This window comes from Diadema antillarum, unplaced genomic scaffold (genome assembly GCF_040938485.1).
Source record: "Diadema antillarum isolate AM-2024a unplaced genomic scaffold, OU_Dant_1.0 scf00000234, whole genome shotgun sequence".
Lineage (NCBI taxonomy): Eukaryota > Metazoa > Echinodermata > Echinoidea > Diadematoida > Diadematidae > Diadema > Diadema antillarum.
Window position 1 is genome coordinate 126,083 of NW_027271123.1, and position 20,594 is coordinate 146,676.

A 20,594-nucleotide genomic window follows, 5' to 3' on the forward strand; every position below is an offset into this window, starting at 1 on the left:
GGACTGGACATTCTATCTCAAGTCTGCCCCATAGGACATTCTTGCGTGGACAATAAATGCATAAAAAGCCACTACAATCGTTACAAAGATAAATCTAAAAGTGCATACATTTGCATCTGTCAATTACCAATGCAGTTAGTTTACATGACCTGAGGTCCGCTTCATGAAGTCATCGCATAAAAGTCTTTATATAAATCTCAGAAAAGGCCAAAGTCGCTCATATGTAGCTATATGAGACTTTCAAATCCATTTTCATGAAGTAGTCTCTCATAAGTGTGTCTGATGAGCGAAAAGTCTCTCTTAAGACTTTCATGAAACGGACCCCTGGTTGATACATCAGAAGCTAGGCTTCTCCTTTGTTGGTGGTATAAATTAAATTTAGAATGTGTTCCTTAAATTCGAAAGGTTTGAGAAGACACTAATCATTAGTCATAAATCACATCTTGAGCACACATACTCAAGAATAGAGTCTATGCAACACATAATGGAAGAAGATTGATATGAGAATTACATGAGACAAATCCATTACAGATGAAATAAGATGGAAAGAAATGATGATAGTGACTATGTGTTCTGTGAAAGTAAAATACACTGATAACATAAGCCTTTTCGCCACTTGATAAGCTGACAATCTGGATATCTATTTTTATCAGTCATTAAAAATTTCACCCAATCTGAACACAGCGTGTATACTCAAACCAGATATAATATGGCTGCTACTAAGACTGTAATATACACACGGGAAATGCACAAATCTATTGCTCTCATATCATTCAGTATTCTTTCCCCTGTGGGAGATAGAGAAAATATCATTTTCATCGTTATTTGCTTTCTGTAAAGCGTGCGCGCATGCACACACACACACACACATGCATGCACACAACACACATATTCATGCAATGACTCTGTTTCTCTCTCTCTCTCTCTCTCTCTCTCTCTCTTTCTCATCAACCTTACTACAGAAACTAACAGTTCTTTACAGATAGGTATACAGAGATGTATCAAGACTGCCTCACAGTCTGGTTGAAACATCAACTGAATGTCATGTTAGACCCCGTTTACAGTGCGAGGCTCGGCCGCAACCGACCCCGCCTTTATTTCAGTGTAAACGCGCAAAAGGCTAAATGCATGGCCAAAATTGCCGCGCATTTGACCACCCTCTGGAGGTGGTCTCAGCCGTGGCCGAGCCCAGCCTTTTCTCATTGTAAACGCAAACTGGGCCAAATGCGCGGCCAATTTTAGTCTGGCTTCCAGACCCTCTGCCCATACTAGTTCGCTGTTCAGGATAGTAACCCCCTCAACGTCGAAAACTAATATAGCTTAAGGTGGTTTAGTCCTGCAAAGCATTTTTCCTTCGGCAAAGGCCTTTGCCCGAACGGCGACTTCGTCGCCACGAAATCCAGTAGGCAAAGGGTCTGAAAACCAGACTATACCAAATTGCGTTTGTTTACAAGCAGAGCGCCACTACGACAAAATATTGAAAGGATTGAATTAAAAGCGCGGCCGAGCCCGGCAGTGTAAATGGACAAAATTGCTGGGCTCGGCCCCGCAATTGAGGTTGGGCTCGGCTCGGCCGCGGCTCGGCCCAGCCCCGCAGTATAAACAAGGTCTAAGAAAGGCTATGAAAATTTTTCATTTTGCTGTAATCTCTGTCTACAAGATAGACTTTAAGTTTTGTACAAGATATACAACCCAGAAGATCATCAACTCCTTTTCTGGTTGATAAACAAATCACAGTACACAACAGTGTGAGGTATATGGTGATAAGAAACTTGTATCTACATCAGTTTACTTTACTCTACTTTACAATTAAAGTTGGCAAGGTGAACAGTTTTCACTGATTGATACATGACCACAAAAGAATTACATTCAAAAAGTACAGAACTATGATAAAACAATGCTCTTCACATGAAGACTACAAAAAGTTACTTTCAGTGACCACAATAAAGTATGCTGTGTTCATCAATACATGACAAATAAAACATGTTCGAAGTGTACCACATAAATTTGTCTTCATAAAAACCCAAAGGCAGGGCAGGGACATCTGATGAAGTAGAACACGATGCAAACTGGCTCACTACACATTTTCTGCTTCCAGCTAACTATTCAGTAAGTGTAGATAGTACTTCATACATTACACTATGAAGGCTGTTGTGAAGGCTCGAGTGCTGCCTTTCTACCCATGACCATTGCTATGACAACATGGGACTTGCTTCTGATGTCGATGCAAACGAGACCGCACTCAGAGAGTCGGGAGAAAGAGTCTACAATGAAACCAATCACAAAATGTATCATAAGTCAATCTTTAGCAATGATATTAAAGGATAGAAGAGTGCCACTGTTAGTCTGTTTTTTTTTTTTTCATATTTTGTCTTTCTTTGTTTCCTCTTGAATACCAGGTAATATTACAACAGTGCATTACATTGGTATTTCAAGAAGTGCATGCTAAGCAAATGCTGCTCATCACGTTTAATTAGCAGTACTTATTTTGCATGCACTTCTGGACATACATGTTTAGTGGGATGGGAGATGGCACCTTTTATGTGGTCCACCCTATAGACCGATTCAATTTCGATGACCTATTCACCTACCGCCGCTAGCGGCGCTATAACGGTCGCCATAACTGGGGGCCAACGGGGGCTTCCAGCGAGCTAGCTACCCAGCGAGTTGCACTTGCAGCTCAGCAGCCTAGCGTACCCATCGTGCATAGTTAGCCGGGCGCGGCCGCTGCGCCGCGGCCGGCGACCGCCGGCGCCGCGCTAATATTGTGATTGTTTACTCACTGTGGAAAAGTCATTCAGCGGCTTTTAATGCCTTTCTTTTGGACAAATTGAGTGATTCAGACATATTGATCTACTTTGAAAACTTCAAAGGAAGGATCAGGAAAACACATTGTGCAGTTGATGGGTGCATAAATAACAGGAAAAATGGAAATGGAAGCTGCACGGCAGTGTGTGAAATTCAGACACCGCCGACGCATGATAAACTAAGGCAAAATTAAAGACAATTAAGTGAAATACAACGGTATAAAAATGCACAGCGAAACAAACTATGTCTACTAGATTCTCTATTTAATTAGGTTATCACTGCATATTCGTAAAATATGTTGTTCATCTTAGAAGACAAGTTTAGATCAAAGAATTTGATAATTCCTGATTTTTTTTTCTTTTTTTTATCCTTGCCGCTTGGTGTCCTACTTGCCAAAGTTAGAATCTACTTCCTGGTTAGACTTTATTATTATGACAAACATTTTACAGCCTACACTACAGCTAAATAAATGTTTCACGATGCGTTAAATTCTTATATTTCTTCAATGTTCAACACTGAATTGACCATAAGCCTATTCAATTTTGGCCTGGAACTCTGAATTTGACTTTTGATAAAGTGATACTTATAAATAATAAACCATGGATGGTGGAAAACATCCGCTTCATAATCATACTAAGAAAGTATTATTTAAAAATCACTTTTGTAGATTATAATATTAGGCGTTAGCGTGATGTTATGCAAGGTTACTTAGACCTAAAACAGTAGAAGTTTTGGTTGTAGACATCAGGCGACTTAGTCGTAACTTAAGTTTAGGCATAGGCCTATACGGCCTAGAAACCCTAGATTTATATTCCGTTTAGTTTATTTAGTTAGGCTTGCCTGAAGTTATCGACAACCGAAAATGATACGGGATGTAAAGCCAATAGGTCTAGCAGTTAGATCTAGTCTGGACTCTTGCCTAGATTTCTACTCTAGACAAGATCTAACGTTAGACAGATTCTACCCTGCTGGCTCGACACTCCCGAGTAAAGGCAAAAGCCTACCCTAAAAAGGTTAAGTTAACTGATAGCTTGCAATTTATTGCGCCATATCTAGCTCAAGATTCTTATTCATTATTTGTATTCAATTATATCAGTTAACTTGTCAACAGCCTAGGCTTATTAGCAAGACGTCTACCTGCGCCTAGCAATAATTCTCCCCAGTGGTTTTTATTCTCTTACGTCTTACACAAGTGAATATACGGGGATTACACCCGAGTACCCAAGTCATCGCCAAAGAAATAGAGTCTACAAACATTCACGGATCATACCGATATTTACCTTGAAATTCAAGTTTTGGCTACAGCCGTATGTCATCTACCCATTCGGTCATAGTCGGTATAAGTTGTTTAATTTTATTTATTTTTAATTAGCTAGCGAAAAAAAAAAAGTAGACTCTAGTTGTCACAAAGCCAGATGCGTCGATCGCTGCCAGCGCCAGAGATAGCTAGCTGGCCGGCTGGCGCCGGGTGGTAAAAGCACTGGCTGCCGCTGGCACCCTTGCCACGCACGCAGGGCGCTTGCCGACCCGGCCTGTTTGGCCCCCAGTTATGGCGTCGCCTTAAGAGGGCGCACTTCCATGAACAGTCGCTTGAATCGGTCTATACCAAAGACATTCTAGCTAATGCCATCACTCTCAATCATTAGTTACCCCTTGTTCATGTATTAAGACATACACAAGAAATATCTATGCCTTAGATTCTATGGTCTCTTGCCATATTCCATGAGGCCGAAATACCTATGGTTTGCTGCCATATTCCTTGAGGCAGAAGGCCAAAGGGAACATGGCAGCAGACCGCAGATATTTCCCGCTTTATGTGAAAACATGGAGGGGGCAACAATTTTATCATTCTGTATGATCACTGCACACTAGATCTAGATCACTGATTTTTTTTGGTCAATTTCTTCCCGCAACAGATGTTTAAATCGCCGGCTTTAAAGGACAAGTTCACCTTCATAGACATGTGGGTAGAGTGAATGCAGCAATATTAGTAGAACACATCAGTGATACTGTAGTTTGAGGAAAATCGGACAATCCGTTCAAAAGTTATGAATTTTGAAGTTTCTGCTCACTCAAGGCTGGATGAGAAGACTACCATAGCTTGTGCTGTCACATGTGTACATCGATATAAAGAAAGAATAAAGAAAATTCAACGTATTTTCACTTTTCTCGCATAACAAAAGAACACTTGACTTCTCTATTTCAGAAGACAGGGGGAATAATATTACCCTTAACATATGTCAGTAACAAGTCGAAGAAATGTGTACTTTATTCAAAAAGTGAAATTTTGTGAAATTCTCTTTTTATTTTCTTTATATCGTTGTACGCATATGACATCATACACTGTAGTAGTCTTCTTATCCAGCAGGGACTGCACAGATACTTTAACAAGAGACCCGCGGGTCACGCGCTCTCCTGAGTATCGCAATTTCACCTTCCATGCATTCTTGCACACTCTTACCTGAGAACATTGGAAACTTAGGTCTGCATATGGATCCCTTCCCCCCCCCCAAAAAAAAACTCGGGGGGGGGGGGGGGATGCAGCAGCCCTGATCTGCAATTAACAAACTTGGAACTAAAGTCATCAATGTACAAACTCATAGTATTAACTTTGCTTTATCATTTCTGTTCTAGAGCAGAAGATTTTAAATATCCTTAATGTAAGGGGGGGTGGGACCCCTAGGGGCCTCCCAAGAGGGACATGGTGCCCATTTGAAGGAATTGAGATTCTATCCCCATAGGGATGCTACCTGCTAAGTTTGGTCAAAATTCATCATGAGGTTTTCAAGAAGAAGATGAACATGTACAATTCAGGCTCTATTACAACTGTAGGACTTCTCCCATCCCTCTCCTGGGTCCCAAGGGGGGGGGGGGGGGGGGGGGGCACCCCTGATTCCGCCAACCCCATGAACAAACTTGAAACTACAGTCTCAATGTACTAACTCATAGTATCATCTAAGCAAGATGAAAATGTACAATTTAGGCCCTATTAGGACCCCTCCCCACCCCCCCCCCCCCCCCCCGGGTCCCAAGGGGGGCACCCCTGATACCCCCATGAACAAACTTGAAACTACAGTCATCAATGTACTTACTCATAGTATCAATTAAGCCCTATCACCTCTGGTTCTAGAGAAGAAGATTTTTTTGAAGATTCCTTAATTTTAGTGTGTTTGGGCCCCCCTGGGCCCCCCCCCCCCCCCCCCCAGGTGGGCCATGGTGCCCATTTGAAGAAATTGAGATCCTATCCCCCTAGGGATGCTACCTGCCAAGTTTGGTGAAAATCGGTCATGGGGTTCTCAAAGTGAAGATGAAAATGTACAATTTAGGCCCCATTAGGACCCCTCCCCTGGGTCCCAAGGGGGGCACCCCTGATTCCCCCGTGAACAAACTTGAAACTACAGTCATCAATGTACTTACTCATAGTATCAATTAAGCCCTATCACTTCTGGTTCTAGAGAAGATTTTTAAAGATTCCTTAATCTTAGTGTGTTTGGGCCCCCCTGGGGCCCCCCAGGAGGGCCATGGTGCCCATTTGAACAAATTGAGATCCTATCCCCCTAGGAATGCTACCTGCCAAGTTTGGTGAAAATCGGTGACGGGGTTCTCAAGAAGAAGATGAAAATGTAAAAAGTTTACGCACGACGGACGATGGACGACGCACGACGCACGACGGACGAAGAGCGATCGCAATAGCTCACTTGAGCCTTCGGCTCAGGTGAGCTAAAAATTCATAACTTTTGAACAGATTGTCCGATTTTCCCCAAACTTTCACTGATATGTTCTACTAATATTGTTGCATTCACACAATCCACATGTATATGAAGGTGGACTTGTCCTTTAAGCCATGTTTGCCATCCACACAAGATTGATCAATGCATGTATGTGCACAATGAATGCAAATTATGAAATGCGAAGTACAACGGGGGCAATGACCTCATTCACATAATACAGGATCATATTGCGTGGTTGATTGACAAATTAGATTACAAAATTTGCCAACACTAAATGATTAATGCACAGCTTGGCTGCTTGTTTGCCTTCATTATGTGATTAGTAACTGCAACTTCAAACAAATTATGGACACAATATATATCTTCAATATGGGGGAAGAATGGGTATATTTGGTACAATGAAAATGTATATCTTGCACACATTACTCTCAAATTATGTTTATATTCCTGAAAATCACCGGATAAAGAAACATGGTCATTTAAAAGAGGATTGATGCATTACAAGTTTACACATAAATAATCAGCTCTATAGGAACACAAGGACATTACACATGATAAAGTATTCTTACCCTAGCGTTGGTAAGAGGTGGTTGGTTTTCTGAGACACCAGAACTGCTGGTTTCAGTCGATCTGACACTGATAGCACTGATCTGTAGGAGGAAAATTGATAAATTACATTCGTGTTTCTCTGTCCCAGACAGTTTACACATAAGGATGAAAAAAAAAATCACATGCTCTTCAATGAATTGACTTCTGTCATATTCACCTAACCATATCTATAAAACAAAATATCCCTCTATGTTCCAGCTGACTTTGACTGACAGAGTAACAATCAATCAAACTGGGTGGTAGATGTTTCTTTATATTCTTAGCTTTGAATACCCACTTTAAATGACATGGGCTGCTTTCCATGAGACTAAAGAAACATTTGTTACTCAATTCTGCTTGCAAAATGACATCAAAAATAAGTCAGAAGTGCCTTCAGATTTGATGTGAATTGAATTAAGATCAACACCTTCCATCTAATCAACACAAACTGTTTTGATTACAAACTTTGTTTTTTTGAATTACACAGTTTGGGACACATTGCTGCTCTAGCTAATTGTACAGAACTATGCAGATAGATACAAGGGACAAAGCTTGTTAGTAACTTTCAATTTCCATGCAATCATTGACAGATGCAAAGTCCTAACATATGAAACGCATTCTTTTTAATTTGTTCAATTTCAGGTTGTTGTTGTTTTTTTTTAAATCTTATTGGGATATTGAAAAAGAAAAAACACCTCCCAAAACTGATAGTTTAGGTTTATGGTTCCAATGACCTACAACTTACAAATTAAGTACCAGGGTATGAGGTAAATCATTTCATTTAATGACAAAGGGCCCAAGGTACCTCCCTTGATACTTACCTGTGAGGTGAAGGAACCAGCTAAGGCTATGAGAGAGGGCGTGTCCTCTTTCTCCTTGCGTCCCAACCTGGGTATGGAGTAGGGTACCGTCTTGGTATCCCCGCCCCCTTCCACTGTTGAGACCCCAGACTGAGTGGACACTGGACTCACTGACCGCTGGACAACATTAGTTTGATCAATGCTCTGCAAGCTAGATCTACATCAGGTTTTACAAGAAATGAAAAGAAAAAAAAAGAAGGATATAGCACTGAATGCCTTCCGTGATTATCCTACAACAGCAAGTTCTCTCATTTAGTGATGAGTTGTCTAAAATTGAGAGAAATAAAGAAACACCTTATTGGTAAATATGCCAAATGTAAGGCTCGACTCTAACTATATATGGGTCCCTCCAAATTTCACAGAATATCAAGATTTCATCACACTTAAATGAAGGAAGAATTGGGTGATAATCAGCATGCACTCTTCATAATGTGTTGACAACACAATATTGTATCTTTGAGAATTGCATTTTCATTATACATCCTGCTACAAGAATGATATAGAATTCAGTTGAAATGATTTGCCAGTCCTGAGATCTGGTCATCTGGTCATCTACAATGAGACAACTCACTGGTCAAGTGAGGTGGACGAGAGGCGTGGGTGATGAAGGCCAGAGATGCTATCCAGAGCTATCTCATCCTGCTCTGTTCTCATCATTATTGGGTGTGTCCGCTCCTGATGCTGCAACTGACCAGCAATGAGGTGCTCCTCCAACTCTCGTCTTGACATCAGCTGCGCCTCTTTCAGGCTGGCACTACTTATAACATTCAAACAGATTGCGGGTGCAGATTCATAAGTATTTCAGTATTGGTCCTATGAAGCATGTCTAAAGTCTGTACTACTATAACAATTATATTCATAGTTTATATTGATTTGTAGCTGCATGCTTGCAACAGTTGCAAGTGAATTTTTGCCTTACATTAAAGGCAAGCCAAATCAGTAACAAGGAACATAAAATGTAAACTTTACAGAGATCGCATCAACCCATCTGTTGTAATTTTTTTTTGCGCTCTGCAGAGTTATGACAATTTTTTTTATTTTAATTCCGCGGAATCAAAACATTACATAGTGGTACATACAACAAGCAAAAATATTTGTGTGCTTTTATTTTCATGCTAGTTCCTGATAGTGTGAAATGCATGAAAATTTCCACTTTTACAAGAGCAAAAAATTAGCATATAAGAAAGGATTGCACAAACATTTTGACCTTACCAAGATGATCATGAGCAATGAAAATAGCCAGAAACTAAAAGACACAAGACAAATGTAACTAAAGGGGAAAACACTCCCCTCCATCACTCTGTGCTGTCCAAACATGCCCACCACTTGCACTGCTTCTAACTGACGGTAGAACAGTTTTGGACAAAACAAGCAAGGTAACTTGCACCAAAACACACAAATATATATACTGCTAATTTATATTTAATCCAGTTCTAAGCACCTGTCCCTGACTTAAGTTTCCACTTGACAAGGCTTCATAGATAGAAATTAGCCCATATACACCAACAACCAATGCATACTACGTCAGGCTCCCACTACAGTGTATGTGATCTTTGACTACAAAGGTCTAAACCATATCATCTGTTATCATTCAGTGAAAGAGGTTAGGAATGTAGATACATACAACAAAGATTGCACAACTTTTTCATCCTTTTGAATGACTGTATGAGCCTGTGGTGTGTCAGTGATGACAGGAGCCCATTTATCAAACCATTGAGGTAGGGACATAAGAAGCATACATACACTTGGTCAGTCAGGTGCATGATCATAGTCTCCAGAGACTGAATTCTCCGTCGACTCTCAGCCAGCTGCTGTTCCCTCTGATTCACCACATCTTCCAAGTAACCCTGCAGAAGAGAACAAGACTAAGCAGATTAAATATCAGTCCCACATCCAGCACACAGTCGTCCAATTAAGGACAGTACGGTAGATGGAAGTCTTGTTTTCTCAGGTTGTGGTCTATACCTTGTGTTGTGTGCAAAAGTGAGTGTGTATCTTGATTTGACTATATTATGTTACTTACACTTGTGGATTACAGAACTAGTGTTAAGTACTGGGATCAGGTTCTTTGAAGGTATGCTGAAGAATGACTTGTGAAACACAGGAAAATATTTCTAAGTATGCATGCATATCATTCGAGAGGTCTCTTATGATGTGTCCTCTCACTCCAAGTGTCAAATTCCAAGTCTTCTTTTTCTTTTTCTTTTTTTTAGTCTCACAATTCACAAGATACAGCAATGATACACAAGTGGTCAACACACAATGATGGGGTGAATGGAGTGGAGCCTTGATATTGAAAAAAAGGTTTTCGATTGGGCAAAACTTTGGTTGTTACAGAAACAAAGGTGAGACTACATTTAGCAAGGAGGTAGTATCTCCTTGGTTTTAAGGGGGGATAGACTCAGCAGCAATTCCAAGTAATGAATGAGGGTAGGAAAAGATGTTTGGGCTTGACTCAACCTGGTCGTACATTGTGGTTTGATTATACTCGGGCCTACATTAAAGGAAACCCAAACCCAAAGAGAAATGAGGATTGAGTGAAAGAAGCAACATTAGTAGAACACATCAGTGAAAGTTTGAGGAAAATCAGACAATCGATGCAAAAGTTATGAATTTTTAAAGTTTTGGTGTTGGAACTGCTGGATGAGGAGACTACTAGAGATTATGATGTATGTGTGGACAACAATTCAAAGAAAATATAAAGGGAATCCCACAAAAAAAAATTCATTTTTCATGAAAATTACACATTCCATCAACTTGAGGGACTGACATATGTTAAGGGTAGAAATTATTCCCCCTGCTTCCTGAAAGCGGTTAGTCAAGTGCTCTTTCATTACGCTAGAAAAGTAAATTTTTGTGGAACTTTCTTTATATTTTCTTTATATTGTTGTCCACACATATGTCATAATCTCTAGTAGTCTCCTCATCCAGCGGTTTCAACACCAAAGCTTCAAAAATTCATAACTTCTGCATCAACTGTCCGATTTTCCTCAAACTTTCACTGATGCGTTCTACGAATGTTGCTGCTTTCACTCAATCCACATTGCTCTTTGGGTTTGGGTTCCCTTTAAGATGGGGAGATGGAGGCTGGATGTTGTCCGATACTGTGGTAAGAATGTCACCATTCAAACATACCAGTGGTATATTTGAGGGATGATAGAGGTAAGTGACTCACTGGAGGCAGGGAGTATGGGTAGAGGTCAATGGCTGGCTGAAGATAAGGAGATAGATGTGGTCATCATAGTGGAATGGAAGGGTGAAGTAAAAGACTTAGCTATCAATACACAACACTAGGTCCCTCCAAATTCTTTTTGTTTCTTCTGTGTTTGCATGTGGCTCAACTTCAGATTGACTTCTTACAAGTGTTTTGACATTGCAATGTACTGCCACTTATAGTACAGATATTTAGGAGAGACAAACACACATGATGACACAAGCGAGATGCAGTTTAATGTGGTTGTATTGCAACAATGCACGTTCAGCTTGTGTGCTAGTCTTATTCCAAAACTGCTATCCAGATCATTTCTAAGCATGCATCATAGACATGTTACATATATCCAAACCTATCGCTATTTAAAGTTTGAACATGCAAGGTCAAAATTCCACATGAAATAGAGGCAAAAGAAAAACATAATATGTATCCTTTCTTACACCTAACACTGTCATGGTTTTGTTTTATTTCTATTTCGATTTTAAGTACGCATACTGAAGAAGCTTGGTCATATCTGCTTAACAGAAAAAAAAAATTATGATAATTAATCAATACAACAATAAAATATTTTATATGTTATCTAACAGCAATCTCACAATAGGACTGATAGGGACTGGAAACAAAGAGTTAGATGAAAGTGTAAAGTACCGACTCACTCTGTGCTTTATCGTGGTTACCTTTTGGGCTGCTGCAACCCTATACTGTGCCTGGAGCTGGGACAACTTGTCCGAGGGCGAGGACTCGTCCAGCTGGTTTGGCTGAGAAGGAGCAAAGAGCCGTTGCTCTTGCAGCAGGTTGTCCTGGCTTTCCTCATCACTTATAAAACATAAAATATTCAAATATACACACATTACTCCAACAGTTTTCTTTTGTAGCATTTCTACTCTTCAGCAGCAGGTCAATAACATCTGATACAAGACAAGAGTCTTATACCTAACGATAGGGATACTTAGTACCAGAGCAAACGTAAGACACTCACTCATTCATTCATTCATCTGTCTTTATATGGAGTAACACATTTACCATGATAAAGGTGATCTTTCCTTGGACCTGAATCTAAGCTAATGATACTGTACATACCTTGATATATGTACAAAGGTGTACAGACACTAAATCCGTAAAAAAAAATACATACATAAAAAATAGGAGAGAAATAATAAAATGATTCTCAAAAGCAATATAATATGAGCACTGTATACGATCACAAATATTCGTACATTTTTGATATGCACTTGCAAATTATATCATTAATATATCAAACCAATCCTAGTTCAAGTACATGAAATAAATAACATTCAGAATGCATCTACCAAGTACCTAAAAGACAGCTTGTTTTGAGTTGATGCTCTTGTTGAGGTTGTTTTTTTTTTTATGAGGATGTGGTTTTATTTTGGCATAAATATCCTGTTCTTTCTAGGATTAAAATGATGTTGGTATTACTTGACACATAAATATTTCAAATTACAAAGACTTACTACCTTTAAAAGAGCTGCACAGTAGTTGACAATGCCGGCTATGGCTATGTACTTTTCATGGAGCTCAATGCCGTTGGATGTGTTGGCAATGATTGTAGGTTTACATAATGAATTTTCTTGTTAAAAGCTCTTGGCTGTAGCTTCAAAGACAGGGTGCTTGAACAGAACATCTAAGCACAGTAATAGCCATACAAACCAAACACTGAAAATGAAAAGCTGTCACCATTTGCAGCTGACAAAGGATTCCAACAACCATTAGACACATTATAGATTATGATACATTTAAATCCACACTAAAAACTCAACTTTTTATGATTGTTCATCAGGTTACTGCTATATGAAAGTGGTTATATTCTTGCTTACACATACATGCATAGAGGCTATCTTGTGATATTATGTGTTTCTAAGAACTAAATGTTATTACTATTATTGGCCGAAAGTCACAACGGCACAGATGTTCAAGCAGTTTCCTGCTTGAAAAGAAGAAGTGGAGGAACACAAAACCTCACCTAATTTGACACCTAAGGTAAGGAGTGTAGTCAATCACACTGGCTACTCCTGTTTCAAGCTTCTCTCCTTTCACACAACAACTGTAAAAACAATGAAGGCATAGACAAAAGGTTTATATGCAAATAATGCAATTGTGAATAAATGCATGCTATTGAACAGACTAACCTACTATCTCATACATGCGATTAATCCCTGAGACAAATGTCTGCTCTTGCAACAATTTTCAAAGCTCCTTGCACCACTGTCCAAAATATGTGAGACAAAAATAAATATTGCATACCAATACATACAATGTATAATTTGAAAAAAGAAGAAGAAATACAGCCCCTTTCACTGCTTCCTTAGATTAACTAACATTTTATTACCTAAGAAATATCAAAGTTTATCTTCAGTCCTAACAGCTAATGTTTTTACTATAATAATAAAAAAAAACTTTACAATACTGGATCAAGAACAAAGTTTGTCTGAACCAATATCTCATCCACATTTGTCATATGTAGGCACAATTCAATATCTTTTTCCCTGTTTGGGACTCTGAGTGGTGCCTTGAAGAGCACAAAGGCAATGAGTCCTCTGCTAATGAACACAGGTTATAAGCTTTAATAAAACGATACCCACTCACCTGAAATCTATGCAATCAAGATTCAGTAGTGCCTTCACCAAGACTGGTGCCTCCTCACTTCTCATGAATGATCCTTCGCCATAGAAAGCTCTGCAAACCAGAAATGACCATTAAACCAGACTTTAAATTGGGAGAAATGATAGGAAAGACTGGTAGGGTTGCTTGATGCTAAATCAAATGGTCCTCTTGTTTGTGTCAATTCATGTAAAGCTCACAGTTTATTTACACATGCTGCTATCATCACTTTCAACACTATGCATAAATTCACATGACAAAGATTTGATACGGCAATGCCAATAAAGATACCTCTGTCATCTGTCCCTCTATATCTCACTTCACTCAGCTTGACTGATTTAACCCAAGTGTGTAAAACAGGCATCTGCACTCAGCTTATGGAGTTTTGCCAGATGTTTCCCCTATTTTTGTTATCTTTGACCTGTGAGATATGAAATCTAAAATCTAAACAACACACACTTTAAACTTGTGTGAGGTCTTTTAGTTTCATCATTTGCACCTTAGACATGCTAACATTCTTCAGAATGTCTTTATGCCGTTACCTTCCTGATGTTCCAAAACTGATTTATTCTTTATATGACTGCATATTCGGTACCATGGAGTACCAACTAAAATTCACCACTTTGTTGATTTTTTTTTCCCACTATATCCAGGGTTACCCCAAAATGGGTGAAAGCAATCTCTGGTGCTTTATGTGAAAAAAAAAATTGTTGTGTTACTGATCTTAACCCAAAACCAAATGAAAGCTAATACATCAAATAAATCCTGCAATATTTTTCTCTCTCTCTTTCTCTGCTTACAGGTATCAAACAGTATAATGCTATTAAATGCTATGCCACTATGATGGTAGCATGGACAGTGCATACATGTGCAGCTCAGCTGCAGCACTCAGCAGCCACACTCAGCAACAGGACCAGTATCCCTGCACTATGCATTACTAGTCTTCAGCTGAAAATAAGTACTAATGAGCAGAGTGCGTGGATTAAAATGATCTCTTTCTGAAGCACTGTTAAAAACTATAATAACATTTTCAGAGAAACAACAAATATTGAAATATAATATATTATTATCATTATGATTATTGTAAATATGTTTACTCATAACAGGGATGAATTGGCACTGGGATCATTCCCCCAATACATCTAGTTAAAAATTTGGCCACCATGATAGCAGTGTGTAACTGTACATCTTTAGACCATGAGATGGCGCAACACGACATCTTAACCCGAGGTATGACAGTACTCTTGTTCCTGCATGCAAACTCATACAATTACATCAGGAAATATTAGTGTATCTCTTTCTTTGCATGTGATTATATACTGTTGTGTATGGTGCGATGTAAAGTCTATATCTCTGGTTAAGACTTTGTCTAACTTTGAAGAGTAATCAAATAGAACAGTTTATATCTCATGAAAAGAACTTGTCTAATCTGAAGGAGAAATCAAATTGACCAGTCTATAGCTAATGTAAAGGTTTTGTCTAATTTGAGAAAAAAAGTAAGTCAAATTGAAATGTCTATGTCTCACAAAATTACCTGTACTTTGTTTATGCATTGATGATAATTATCTGAACTCGTTCTAGTCGGCACTGTTCTCAGTATCACGGCTAACTTACCGAAGAGCTTTGCCGTTCTGAAGAGCTGTCATCAAGTGCTTTCCTAGCTTCTTTTCCATCAAAGCCAGCCGCAGCCACGCTCTGCCCTGAAACATTGACAAAAATTACACTTGTTAATCCATTGAGGACGGACTGATTATGCTACAACACGCATTTCCCATAGACACCAGCCCGAGTATACTTGGGACTCATCCTCAACGGGTTAAGCATTTTTGAATCGGCAACTTATTTGCTGAGAATGAATGTTTCTAGTGGGGCAGTTTGGGGAAATTGACTGAATTCAATGTTATCTAAAAGTTGGTTGATATGAAACACAGAACCTGTTTGGCAGTTTTCGTATGTTACATCATATTCCTTAGCACAATTGTTCTATTCATAGATTTTTGAAATTTTGAGTGAATTTCAGTATTCAAATGGAACTGATATATCCTTCAAAATAAGTTCATTGTTCCAGATATTTCTCTACTCTTCCTTGACGACTAAAATTTACAATCAGGAGACTCAAACTTAATATTAATTTCTCCATGAATGTCCTGCAGGTAAAACTAAATCCATATAAATGACAACAATATTCAGAAAGTTCTGTTGACAGGTTTTCTTTCCTAAATATTTGATGTTCAGACACTACAGAAATGTACAATAATATTATGTCATCTCCTTTGTCACCATCGTCTCCATAATATCAACATCATCCATTCCTCCCCTAATATCTGTCATAAATGCCTCTACCATTACAAGCATACAGCTGTATCACTCTGTCTCTCAGCACTTGCCCTATATTCTACCCATTTTATGGTCATTTGCAAAAAATACCTTGGCTTTGGGTGAGCGCACATCCTCCATTTGAATGATGTTGTTGATACAGCTCTCATTCCCACTACTACACACTGCTCTGATGAAATGCCAGAAATCTCTTGGCTCCTCAAGTCCAAACCATGAAATCTGACCTGGAAAGTAATTGATACAGACAATTCAATTGAATTGACCCAAACACTTCAATGCATAATACAGTGCAATTAAAAAATGCATAACTAAAGATATATGCACAAAAAGTTACACCTTTTATGACCAATATGAAACATAATTCTGCTTAAAGGGACTGTACAGTACTGGTTGAGGTGGGGATTCATGTTTTGAACATTCTTAAGTGAGATAATGAGAAACCTATGAAATATGAAAGAGCATGTAATTTTAAGAAGGATTCAACGTTTATTTGATGAAAATTGGTTTTCAAATGGCTGAGATATCCAAAAAAGTGATAATAATAATAGGCAACAGGCCACAACTTTATTAGGATCTCTTTGTTTCACCTTGTTTTTGGATATCTAAGCCATTTCATTTGATTTTCATCAAATAAACTTTTGATACCCCTTAGAATTGCATGCTCGTTGACATCTCATAGAGTGGTTTCTGAATATCTCGCAAAATGTTAAAAGCTAAATCCTCACCTCGACCAGAACTGTACACACCCTTTAAGTACCTGTAGAACTATGATACTGAAACAAATTTAGAAGTATAACTGCTTGTAAGTGAGTAGTCAAATATTCTTGCTATACTCTGTGTTGAAGGGTTGGAAGCATTAAAAAACAAGTTAATGAGTCCATGCTTCACAGAACATTGATTCTCATCAGTAACATTGCTACTTACCCTTTAGCCTATGGCTGAGGATATGTTCCATGATAGTAGCAAGGTTCTTGAATTCTGGGGAGGAGTCATCAATGGCTTGGTATTGCGACTTTCCAAGTAATGATTTGATGGCCAATCTGGAAAGCAAGAACACTGTATGAGAACATCTTATCTGCCATTCAATACTTAATTATTGTACATGTCATTTGGATACATTTTGCAAGGGATTTTATTTTCTCAAATTTTGCTAGCTGCGAAATTTTACAGTGTGCAAGCCATGCAAGCTGGGGGATTTTCAGAGCAAGCTTGCACAAAATGCATGGGCGCTCTATTGCATGGCTTGCAAGCTGTCTGCCCTGGATGCCACAGGACACTTGCCTGAAAGGCGCCAGTAAATCATGTACAACATGTGTACCTACAAAGTGATCAGTTTGCTGACAAATTTGACTACTCACCTACTCTGTTAGTAGATAGACTAGTAATTTGGAATAAATGCACAAGATCAGATCAGGTTAGTTTTTATTTTGTTTTTCTCTAAAATTTCAGATTTCACAGTTTTTCAAGAATGGGGCTGATTCGTATGTGGAGAGGTGAGAGCTACAGAAAAAAAGCACCAAAACTTGTGACTCACATCAGGCCAATGTGTGCAGCAGCCTTGCAATGAGCGAACCCGCTCCACACTAGCACTAGCAGTAGCAACCGTGTGTTGGTGCACATTAGCTGTTTAAAACTTGTTTGTTGTCAAAAAGCGCAGACAGAATTTTTCTTTCATTCTTTTTCATCATGGAAAGTGGACATGTGCATGTATGTGTAAGAAATAATCATTGCATTGCCATTTGGACATTTTATATACCGGTAAGTTTAATATAAAAATTTTCTGTACATGTAGTTATGAATATGATGGGTAAACTCAGTCCCCAGTGCGCGCATTTATAAGTGGCCAAGTTTACCCACTAGGTCTAGGCCGAGTTTACCCATAACTACGGTACACAGTGTAGAAAAATATGTCAGATGTGGGATGGATGAGAAGTGAACAACACGGGTCATGGCCAAGGGTGAGCACTGATTGAGGGGGCCTCATTACACCTTTACACTCTTTACACTACGGTCACGTCACTAGCTTACGCCACAGGGACCAAGGGTCTAATGTTAAATAGTAAATAGGCCTAAGCCTACTGACACTCTTAGGGTCTTAATGACAGCTACTCACAACGAGTCACATGAAGTAAACAGGTGTAATTTCATCTGAAAGTTTAAATTTACTACGACTAGCCAACCACCAAGCACAATAACTAGGATTAGTCTAGGCCTACTAGTTCTAACTTTAGACTAGTAGAACCCTAATTGAAATTTAGGCGGACCTTTTTAAAGCTAAAGCAAAGGGTGTGTACAGTTCTGGTCGAGGTGAGGATTTAGCTTTTATTAATATTTTGTATTAAATTCAGAAACCACATGAGATGTCAAAGAGCACGCAATTCATAAAGGGTATCAAAAGTTTATTTGATGAAAATCGGTTTTGAAATGGCTGAGATATCAAAAAAGAAGGTGAAGCCAAGAGATCATAATAAAGTCAAAGACAACATAAATTTAAAAGTTGTGGCATGTCGCCTTTTATTATTATCACTTTTTTTTGGATATCTCGGCCATTTTAAAACCGATTTTCATCAAATAAACATTAGACCATCTAAATCATTCTTGAAATTATATGCTCTTTCATATTTCAGAAGAGGTTTCTCATTATCTCACTTAGAAATGTTCAAAACATGAATCCCTTACCTCTCAGCCAGTCCCTTTAGTTTACGTTTAAGAAAAAGTTGGCTTAAATTTACGTTTTGTAATGTGGGACTTAATTTACCTTCCAACGCACAAGAGATTTTGACGATGGACTGACATCTGATACTTTATTTCCTCCATTTTTGCACTGTTGATACTCGTAAAGTTCATCCTGGGTGCCCTTTTGCTTCAAAACGTATTTGACCCTACTTTGCTTCGTCCATCCACGATCCTACCTCTTCCGTCGACATGAACAGTGCACTAGTAAATACCATTATATACCGATATGCGATGTGAATACGGCATGTAGCGCATTGAATCCTATTTTGCTGTAGCGGCAGCAACAACATAGCAGACAGAGAAGGGAATACACCGGACTGAGAGAGCCGCGATGCGATGCGATGCGAGCGATCGCGCGATCACGAGAGGAGCTGCAGCCACCGTAGCTGCAGCTCATCCTCACGGCACGAGCACTGGGCACGAGCAACAACAACAACAGGAGGTGCCTGCAATCTCGACCGGCCAGATATTCGGCCTGCCTACGGACTCGAGTACTGAGTTGCACTCTGAAACCGGTCTTCTGGATACATTCGATATGCACGTACACAATGTATTATCAATGACTGCAGGCTAAGTTCATTTATGGCCTGGAAGGTTGGAATCCCTTTCAAGGTTACAGTAGACCCTATCCTGTATAGACTTTCAACGACGGTCATTGTCTATATAAATTGATTTTCCCTCTCTTTCACGACATCAAAATACATTATTTGAATGTTCATGGAAGATACTGCACCTGGGCATTTATTTTGAGATTACTTTGTACTGGGTACACCTTATGGAGGACCATGATATTTGGGGGGGGGGGGGTCATATCACAAGGGATTTAAGATGAGTTTGTAGTTAAAATCAACTTATCATTATGGCATGTCATTGGTTTGTCTGTTCAATTTTGTTTAGTGTTGTCAGAAACCACTTCAAATTGTTATCAAAATTTACAGGGTTTTTTGTGACTTATTTGATTTTGTATATAAATGGTTGCATGAAATCAAGGATTCTCCTGAATTTTCATTTGCATTTAAAAGTTAGAATGTCCTTGAAGACACATACAGCATGTCATCACTTTAAATTGATCTTCACGATCCTTTGTGAAACATCCCCCTGTTCACCAAGTCACGACGATTATTTACCACAATCAGTACTGTCTGATCACATGGGATAGGAATTTTGCTATATGCTATCACGACTCAAAAGGGGACAGAACTGCCATCGCAAGTTGGACTCAGAGACTGACTTCATGACTTTTGAGTACTCATTCTGTGTCATGTTGTGGGTAAACCTATTGATATCACAAACTTTGGGGGTGTGGGGATGTGGGGCTTTATTCAACAAAATCACAAATATCTGAGATTACCACTCATGGCCGGCGGAACTGGGGGGACCCCCCCCCCTCATTTTGTTTGCACCATACAAAGGAAAGGTGACAACCGGCCACTTTGCCCTCCCCCCCCCCCCCCCACCAGGCCCCCCCCCCACACACACACACATTTTTTTTTTTTTTACCCTGGAAGTGCGTAAGTGGCCCTAATTGAGAAAGTGACCCTGGCAACCAGCGGCACAGGAATCACCACAATTCTTATATCACGATTTTCTGTTTGTATTCTATGTCCGTTTGTGTTGTATGTTGAATTGCCGAATAAATGATAATAATAATAATGATGATAATGATAATAATAATAATAATAATAATAATAATAATAATAA

General features: G+C 39.1%; 1 protein-coding gene across 1 annotated transcript; it reads right to left on the bottom strand.

Annotated features, from left to right (window-relative positions):
* Positions 1-1,425: 1,425 nt before the first annotated feature.
* Positions 1,426-19,070, bottom strand: LOC139724850 (RUN domain-containing protein 3B-like). The gene is made up of 12 exons (XM_071635974.1): positions 18,916-19,070; positions 17,082-17,197; positions 16,248-16,381; positions 15,435-15,520; positions 13,806-13,895; positions 13,183-13,263; positions 11,876-12,014; positions 9,731-9,834; positions 8,559-8,741; positions 7,949-8,144; positions 7,109-7,189; positions 1,426-2,264 (listed from the first exon to the last, which is right to left on the bottom strand). Exons 1-12 carry the CDS (start codon positions 19,002-19,004, stop codon positions 2,193-2,195), a joined length of 1,371 nt encoding a protein of 456 aa, XP_071492075.1. The 5' UTR covers positions 19,005-19,070; the 3' UTR covers positions 1,426-2,192.
* Positions 19,071-20,594: the final 1,524 nt, after the last annotated feature.

Excerpts from the sequence above, each read along its gene's own strand:
- LOC139724850 (XM_071635974.1), bottom strand. The coding sequence starts at position 19,004 with ATGAACTTTACGAGTATCAACAGTGCAAAAATGGAGGAAATAAAGTAT. Across the intron at positions 17,198-18,915 it reads AATCTCTTGTGCGTTGGAAG|ATTGGCCATCAAATCATTAC; the intron begins GTAAATTAAGTC and ends CTTGCTTTCCAG. Across the intron at positions 13,264-13,805 it reads CTTGATTGCATAGATTTCAG|TTGTTGTGTGAAAGGAGAGA; the intron begins GTGAGTGGGTAT and ends TTGTTTTTACAG.